Consider the following 9835-nt stretch of genomic DNA (forward strand, 5'->3'; position numbering starts at 1 on the left):
ACAACCTGAGCATTACTAATATATTTTCAGACTTGCAAACAAGTACAAAACAACCTGGATACATCCCAGGTCCAAGTATCACCACCTACTTGACCATGTCACAGTATGTCAGCATGTCCTTAAAGATGTCATCATCACTTAGCCCATGCATGGTGCTGAGTACTGGATATATCACAGGCTGGTCTAGTCAGTCCTCAACCTGCACATAGTCCCATTACATTGTAAGGAACCAAGGGCTGCCAGAACATCATTCAACATCAGCAGACTCCAAGATCCAGGCCAAGTTTAACGTGTTCAAGATATATTTAATGAAAAACCCTCTGGCAACCTACCACTTGTAGGGCCTGTTTTGAAAAGTGGACATAGCTTAAAGATGTCATTACACAGACTGCATCAAGTGTACTCAATTTGAAAAGCCAGATGCACCACGAAGAGTTTAATGAAAACCATGAGACCGTTTCAGTAGCCCTCTGGACCAAGAATAAGGCCTATGCTGGCTGGCTGAATAATCCACCATCTACAGTATCTCAAAGAAAGATAAGTTTAAACATCCACGGTCCAAAGAACAGGCAGAACTGTGAGAAATGCAGAACTAGTAGTGGCACAAGAAGGCTGATCAGGTGAAATGCTATGAAGAGATGCATCCGATCAGAGTTTTTCAGCACCAAAGTTTTGCAGCCTGGAATGCAAAATTCCATGCCTTAAGGAATTAAAATGTGAATCTCCATGTGTAACATCCATGGCCAAGAAGATATTTTATCATCATGAACTAACCAACTGTATATCCGTACTTAGAGAAGAGATACTGTATTTATCTTCCACAACTCATGCACTGATTATCTTAAAGCTGGATTATTGCAATATATTCATATTCAAAAATGTACCAGGAATTACAACTGATCCAGAATGCATCTCTGCTGATGAGTGGTACCTAAGGCCCTAAATCATTTCTATGTTCAAAAAGCTCCACTTGTCTTCCAAGCCCAATTCAAAGTGTTCACAATGGTGTATGAATCCATTCATGACCTAAGCACAAAAATAGGTTGGCTTCCTCCTGCCTTGTCATATCTACGCTCATGAACGGGGTACCACTTTCTGGTCCTGCTGTAGATAAAATTTGTCTGAAAGGATCGTTTCTGTTTTGTTCCATGGTAGAGTCTATATTATGGAACCAAGTGCCAGTCAAGTTGAAGTAAACCCTTTCCTTGTTAGCAGTTTTTTTGAGTGAACTTAAAACATTTATTTAACTGTGTGGTTTATATCTAATATGCTTTTAATATTGTTTTAATTGACATTTTTATTCTACCTTTGTAAGTCAGGCAGATCCATTAACACCCTGGAAGTATAAAAATGTATTAAACAAATAAATAACTTACACATTTCTGACTGATTGTAAATGACTGATTGTAAATAACATTTACACATCTCCAGCTGTAAATGTTTGTCTATATTTTAGAGACAGTTGTGTGTGCGCGCGCGTGTGTGTGTACATACACACAAATATACATCCAGATAAACTTTAATTAAGATCATATTTGATGTACTTATTGAGTGCATTTTTATAGAAATGAGAATGGTAAAAACATTACAAGATGAAAAGCACTGATCTCTATATGAGAAACATTCACAGGATATTACATGAAAATAAAAGCAATAAATAAAAGCATTTTCTCAAAACATGTGATTGTATTCAAAATTTATTTTTAAACAAAACAAGACAATCAATCTTAAATAAACATGGTATTCTTAACATGTTGACAGACAATTTGAGATTAAGCATTTTGAACCATTGCTCTGTTCTGTCACAGTGCCCTCTTACAATATTTTAAAGGTTTTTTTCCCAAATCAACCTAGATTTCTTATACAAGAAATTAAGTTGTATATTAAGGTGAAGCATCAGTTCCCTTTAAGTCATAAAGGTTTCACTAATGCATGCACACACGCACACACACACTTCTCTTACATAGTTCTTCATAGGTCTCTCTCACCCACATATGTACACACACACACACACACACACACACACACACACTGAAGTCTGTCCAGCCTTTTTGGTTTTTGTATTACACTGCATATGATGATCAGCATCAAGCCAAGTCAGCTAAGCTTCACTTTAGCAGTGCAATGGATGGCATCAACCAAACTTCATAAAACAAAGAGAAATATACCAACATCATAAGCAAAATTAAGCTAGGTATCAGTGATAACAACAAACATGATAAAAACACAACTGGAATGGCTCATAACCAGACTAGTTTGCAATATGCAACCTTCCTCAGGAAGCAGCTCTTCCTGATTCACATGTAAAGAATGAAACATGCATTAAAAGCCTTTGTTCAAGGAAAAAGATGCCCTTCAAAACAATTTCTGTAATGTCATAAGGCAAACAAAGCTCTGGGGAATGTTTCATAGGATTTGTCTGCACACAAAAATGTGCATGCTTAAACACGCACCCTATTACTTTACACTGTGTGTATACCAGACAATTAAATGCACTGGCTCAGTAAATTGGAAAAACATCCAATTCCATAAATACTCATAATTATTGCTAATATGCTACAAATTTTGCTCTTTATCACAGAAGTGTCACAACCTAGGACTTATAGCTGTCTTGCTGGCAATGCATTTTGCAAATGTCCTTTATGGTGATAACATGCCATGCCCACAGGGTTTTTTTTTTTGGGTGGGGGGAAGCAACATAAGTACAAATACAAAAGAAAACAAAAGGCTTAATGCAGTGCCCCTCTCAATTTGCTTTGTGATCAAAGTCACATTTAAACAAGTCCAGTTCACCATGTTAAGAGCAATCCAATAATGGGTGGGAGAACAAACTGAGTAAAAGGGGTGGGGGTGGGGAGAGAGAAACAGCATGCATTTACAAATTGGTTATTACCTATTTTTTTTCTCTTAGCAATTACAGCTTGAATACAAAAACCCAATTGAAAGACCAGATTAATAGAAGGAAAAAAATCCAAAAGAAGATCCAGTTGATAATTAAAGCTTACAAGTTCAAATCAGTAATAGCAAAATCATCTTGCCTTTTAATATACTGACATCTATTGCAATTCGATACTTAAGGATGACTAGTGTAGACAGAAAGATGCCCACTTAAAAAAAGATAATAAATACCTGCTTCATGGAGTTACATTCTTAAGAAGACAGTAAGAAAATAGTTCATATGTGAAATGTTTCTGAAATGCATCCCCTCTCCCCATAACTATCAAATGTTCACTTACAGAGAAACAAAAACACCCCTTTAAAAAAGTCAGAATGGGAATGGAGAAGATTAGCTAGGCTAATTACAGCACAGTGATTAAAATGGTTCAAGACAGAACCAGTTAGAGTTGGCCAAAAGATGCCCCCCATTGAAGCACTAATTCTTCCCGTGTTCCACATCAAACTTCTGGCTCACTGCAGAGACCAAAATAATTTAATCTGTATATACCCAGAGATACACATTCTGCTATTCCTAAGGCCGAGTTACCTTTTCATATTTGCTGTGCAGCAACTGCAAGAGGTAGGCATAGATCATCTAAAAAGCTTCTCTCCTTGTGCCCCACCACTTGTACTTTCCAAAGCTAACCACTATTGTATTACATTGTTAGCCTTTTAGTGGATGCAGTTCAATGACCAGAAGACCATTTGGGACAAACGTATAGCTGTGCTTTGCATACATCCCACAGATTTTCAGTGGACCTATGCAGAATTTATTCCCAGTAGATTATGTCCTTTGATTAATAGAGAGTAGCTTTTGCTATACTGAAAGATGCTATTTGTAGAATTTGCTGCAGAACATTCCTAAGAAAAATGAATCCTGGAACCAATCCTCTTGATTTGATTTTGTACATAAAAACAAGGTACCATTTGGCCAAGACTACAGATGTATCTTTTTTTTTTTCACAGATGCAAGTGCCATGCAAAATAAATTAGGGAACAGATATGAAAACATACAGGTAATAAAACTATTGAAGGTAGATCTTTTAAAAGCATTTATAGAAACATAATTTGTAATACTTTCTCTTTTTTTCTTTTCTTGAAATACAGTCACAAAGCTGTGGCTATACATCGAGGATCTCCTCTGCAGTGCCTCCACAGCGTAATCTGTAGCGTCCTGTCCTCCAGCTAATAGTAGGATCCCACAAAGCTGAGAGGAAAATGTATATCGTCATGGATTCTCTGATGAACCATGCTACTGCATAGTCAAGTTTTGAAAAACACAGAGTACCGCCCTGGGGGATTATATGAACAGAAGTTCACAATTAGTAACAATTTCACCAACTAAATTAAATATTTACTTAATAAGCTTAAATTAAAAAAAGATTACCATAAGATGCAGAAAAAAGTAAGTAGCTTAGGAATTACTTTTTAACTATTATTTCTAGTACTCCAAGTGAATCCGTAGCTCATATTTTTAAGAAACAACTATTCTAAACCCAGTTAAATAGAAACTAAAGGCTCTATGGGACCTTTAATAAAAGTATGAATAAAAACACTTTTAATTTTATATAGATAAATTAGTATCCTGAAAACATGGCATAGATCGTGGTGCTTCACAAGAACTGCTCTAGATTTGAGGTACAAAGAGGCCAAATACAGGTAGTCACAATTGGGACCAGAATTTCCACCGCTAACAAGGCACTTGTTAACGGAGTCGTGCCTGACTTTACTACCTTTTTGCCATGTTGTTAAACAAATCACTGCAGTTGTTAGTGAATCATGCAGTTGTTAAGTGATGAGGGTGAAGGCTCATTCTCTGAGCTTGTGGGTTGGTTTCTGGACATTTCGTTACCAGGCTAGGTAACATCTTCAGCAACGTTTAAGGGATGTCTGTGTCAGTGCTCTGTGCTGTGTCAGTTGTTAAGTGAATCTGGCTTCCTCTATTGACTTTGCTTCTCAGAAACCAGCTCGAATGATTGCAAATGATGATTATGCTGGTTGCCACATGTCTGAATGTTGATGTGACTGTGGGGATGTTGTGACTGTTTAGTGTGAGAACCAGTTTTAAGTCACTTTTTTTCAGTACCACTGTAACTTTGAATAGTCACTAAACCAGGGGTCCTCAAACTTGGCCACTTTAAGACTTGTGAACTTCAACTCCCAGAATTCCCCAAGCCAGCAAAGTGGCCAAGTTTGAGGACCCCTGCAACGAAACAAATGGTTCCAATTCAACGGCTACCTGTAACTGCCAAAAAGTACACTGCTTCCTCAAGGTCTTCTGGGTACATATATGGATCACCAGAAGACAATTCTACTATGCCAGCTTCACCTTACAGACTCAGAGGGACATGCTGAAGGAACTACATAGCCTTGTTTCTACAGTGTTATCAGTACATGCAAAATTAATCATTGTGGCATTGTTTATTTAAATTCCCCACCCAGATGTCAGACACCTAACCCCCACTGTCACTTTTTATGACATTCCTTCTCTGTTTCAGAGATTTTTAACTCTCCACATTTTGGGGGTGGGGGAAAAAAAACAGACAACATAAGAAAGAAAAGGAATTAAGCAAAAACCTAGGTGTCTTCAATATTCGTGCAAATAAAATATTCATACAAAAAAGCATGGTAATTAATTTGCAAAAGAATCTCTATTATATCCGAGTCGTCATTCAGTACAACCTACCTGGACAGCCCTGAGTTGAATGTAGTCAAATATAAACCATGCCAAACAATGACACATAAAAAACACCATTATGTCCCATCTGAACACGTGATGAACTGCCCATCCAATAATCAAACTCGCAACAAAGCATTCTGAGATTGGCTCACAGATTATTGTGGCTGGAAGCATGTTAATCCGTAGTTTGGCCCACCTATGTTTAAGAAATTAAAAAATATATATATTTAAACAGGGGAACACTTGTTCTTATAACAACAATATCTATTTCTGCTTTCAGAAATTGATAAATGAAAGTTAATCAGTTTTCAGTTCATTAGTTTTCATGACGAACAGAGAAGTTATTTAAAGCTTACAGGCTTTTTGAGATAAATCACTAGCTATGTTTTTTATTGAGTAAATCAGATATGTGATAACCTTAAATATCTAAAATGCTTTCAAACAAACCTTCTTTCATAATTAGACTTTCAAAGCCACTGACCCAGCCTCTTTCCCAAAACTAACAGAATGAGCCACTTATAGGGCATCTCCAGTTAAAGGTAGTATACACAAAACTACTAGCTGTTATATTTACTGTATTATCTTTAATACTGGTGCAAGGTTTTAAAAGACTTCTGCTAATCTGGGGAAATCTGGTATAAAATGAATTTTTTAAAGCTGGTACTCTTTACTTATTGAGCATCGAAGATAAGACAGCAATTTTATTCATTCTTACTCAGGAGTGAAGACTACACAATACTATGGATCTCAGTGCTGCACTACAAGAATTGGAATTAGAGTAACACTGGATTAAAAAGCAAGTGAAATTAGAATCCAAGGGTAACATTTTCAGGCTGACAACTAGTTAACTCATTTTACTTTATGAATTATATTGTACTAACAGCCGGACTTTCACCAAGTGCCAGCATTTTTTCTTAAATAAAATATACTAGCTGAAAATAGGTAGATGTAGATCTAATAAATGTTACCTCAGTAGACTTGAATTTGAGGGAAAAGAGAGGACTATAATAAAGTGATAGATCTATAAAGAATGATTTACCTGCTGAAAATCTAACCCAAATCCTAACCCTACACCCTTCACATTTAATACTTCAGATCCAGCTCTGAGCAGTTTGCAATAACTCTACAATGTCATCTACCGTATTAGAACCAACATAAACCAGAAATGAATCTGAAGTTAATTGTGATTTCTAGCACAACAAACACATAAATAGATTTCAGAATTACTATCAAGGACAATCTGCTGAAACCAGACTTCTCCAGGACGAATACCACATCCAGGTACAGTCAAAATTATTAGGCTCTGACTCGCACATGATTGCTTTTTAAATGTTCAAAAACTAAAATGCATATGTAGTAAGAACCAACTTAGAACAGAGGAGTCATTGCTTTGATGTAATTGTGTCCCCTTTCATTTACGAGTTCACATAATACCAACAAAATTCAACATAACTATGTATTTAGCTTACAATGTAGAAAGTAATTGGTTTTGTATTCTGAGTGGTCATTTTGTATCTTGTTTCATTCCCAGCATAATTTTGTGTCTGCCTTTACTTAGTGAATCTCAAGATTTTAGTTAAAAAAAATAATAAAAGAATAGATATCCTTTATGCCTAAACTCTTTCTACATTTCTCTATATGAAACAAAGATGATTTGCCTAAATTAATTATGACTGGCATGCAGCTGGGCACTGTATTAGTAGTGCATATAAAGTCCAGTTTCATCTGACATGACTTGAAAGCCAAACTCCTGAGTCTAGTTATTAATTACAAAATCAAACACAATAGAGAACATTTCAGAAAATGAAATATTTATTAATATGTGGCTGCCACAAATTTAATCACAAAATATAAATAATAATAATAAATAAACTGTCAGAATAAACTGTCAAAAATCCACACTATTGATTGAATAGAAAAAGAAGAATAAATAGAACTATATATTTCATTAGGTTTGATTGGAACTTCTCCAAAACATACACAAAGTTGAAGGGATCAATAAATGAGATAATAAAAAGTCGGGTATTTTTTTTACCTTATCATTCTGGACTGAAACTGTGAAATTGAATAACAGCCAGAGTTTTGCATTGCAACTTGTGTAGCCATTTGAAATTTCCAACCTCTGAAAGAAGGAATATAACCAAGATAAATAATCTAATGTTGAAGAATGTTGGTTAGCCATTTTTCTAACATTGGAAAGGTAAACACTAATTGAGTTTGCTTTTTAAATACTTCATAACTTGACAGTGTCTCGAGATCTAAACTGGGATTTTCGGTACAATATGTTTAATTGATCTTGCTAACACGTACTTCGGGATAGAATGTAAAGATCACGAGAGTGTTTGACCCATCCCGTCGAGATTGATTTTTTTTAGATATCCGTGTCAAATTTATAAGGAATTCGGTCCCCACAGTTTGAGTGTTGCAGTACACTGCACAGACGACATATCACGATTTTTTTCCCATTGCCGGCAATGGGGTGGGCGGCGTTTCGGCATGACGTTTCCGGCCTGTGGGCCGTCAGTTTGACACCCCTGCCTTAAGCACTATAACTGAAATACCATGTCAAGAAAAAGTTTTCTGTTTAACATGTAACTTTTCTAAATTTCATATAGTTTATATGGTGAGGCAAGTAAGTCGCATCTTAAAGTTTGAAGTCACATTTCCTCTTGAGCTGCATAGTGTAATTCTATAACCATATAGCTTGGCTCTTAATTGCATTTGTATAGGTTATGACTGAAATTTCAATTTTTCTCTTACCTTGTGATTAACTCCAGATCACTCACTTTTAGAATACAAATATGATCAATTCAGAGTGCTGTCTGTCACCTTTAAAGCACTACGTGGCAGGACCATCTATAACCAATTCTGCCCATCCCACTTCATCTAGCAGGATAAGCATGTTTCCTGGGCCTTCAATATTATTCATTGTTTGATATTTTGAATGGTTTCTATTGTATTGTGTTTTTATTTGCTTTCCAGAGTTTCTTCTGAAGGCTGAGTGGCCATATAAATTTGTTTAATAAATAAAATAAACAAATATAATCAAAATATATAGACACTGCATGATAAAAGCACAGGCCCAGTATCATAATTGCTTATTTCTTTTAATCATCCTGTTAACTGGAAAAACCTGAATAAAGTTTCAAATTTTTTTGAAAGATAAATGAGACAAATTCCTCTCAGATGTAGGAGAGCTTTAGCTAGGTGATGTAAATAATTATGTGAAAATAATATAACTCTGTACAGAAAATAAATTATGATAGCTTGGCCTTAGCATAAAAAAAAAGGAACTTCCTATTTGTAACTTCATTTTGATGGGAAAAAATTCTGAAGATGACAGAAGATGAACCAGTTTAAGTGTGTTCCAGAACTCTACTATACAAACAAGTAAAAACATGGCAGATTATGATAAACATTATAGGTGAACTTTTCCTGAGAACATTATCATCATACCTGTCAGCTATTGCTTTAGCCATAAAGTAATCTTCAGCAATATACTGTGCAAAAGCTATAAGTCCTCCAGCTTGGTCCAAAACATCTTTTCTCATCAAGCAAGACATCCCTGTCACACATTTAAAGGCAGTCATATGTGCAGAAATATATGTCCTTGGATGGGAAGTACCAAAATATACCTTTAAAAAAAAAACATGCCAAAGTGATGGTCCTGTAGCGTCCCTTATTATTACATTTAACACTTGCCATAGATTTTTAAATATCTGCCTGCACAAATATACCAGAGGTAACACAGTCTTGTGAAAATATGCAATAAATGTTTCAGTTTCCTTGGATTTTTCCAGCCATTTGTAACATCTTGCTCATCTTGTATAGAAAAGAACTTTGTCATTATGCAGTCATTATTTCATTATTTAATGAAAATTGTAATCTCCAAATGAAGATTGCTGTTGTTTCTGTATTGATCTGACTGTAGATTATCTTAAAACTGAAGTTCTTAAGAGTACTTTGTCACTACTTCTGTTAGTGAACATATATCAATGGATAAATATTCATCTACCTACGAAATGAGCCCAGAACATAAAGCAGTTCTATGAATTTATCTATATTGCCACTTTTCAGTTTAAGTACAATAGAAATTATGGGGTATAGCAATAAAAGGGGGAAAAACGGGAGAAGGAATACAGGGATGCAACAAATATTTTGCTCCAATGCTATTTTTTAATCCAATAACAATAAACTATTTTTTGTATTATATATGAT

General features: G+C 35.4%; 1 protein-coding gene across 1 annotated transcript in view; it reads right to left on the reverse strand.

Moving 5' to 3' along the window:
• Nucleotides 1–2849: 2849 nt before the first annotated feature.
• The window catches only part of UGCG (UDP-glucose ceramide glucosyltransferase), a gene marked incomplete in the record, with an annotated part of 42288 nt that continues 35302 nt past the window's right edge, over nucleotides 2850–9835 (reverse strand). The window contains 4 exon segments of the mRNA XM_015819210.1: nucleotides 2850–4229; nucleotides 5624–5813; nucleotides 7653–7739; nucleotides 9074–9252. Coding sequence (XP_015674696.1) covers nucleotides 4059–4229; nucleotides 5624–5813; nucleotides 7653–7739; nucleotides 9074–9252 — 627 coding nt within the window.

The sequence above is a fragment of the Protobothrops mucrosquamatus genome, unplaced genomic scaffold, assembly GCF_001527695.2.
Source record: "Protobothrops mucrosquamatus isolate PMUCROS unplaced genomic scaffold, P.Mucros_1.0 scaffold874, whole genome shotgun sequence".
NCBI lineage: Eukaryota > Metazoa > Chordata > Lepidosauria > Squamata > Viperidae > Protobothrops > Protobothrops mucrosquamatus.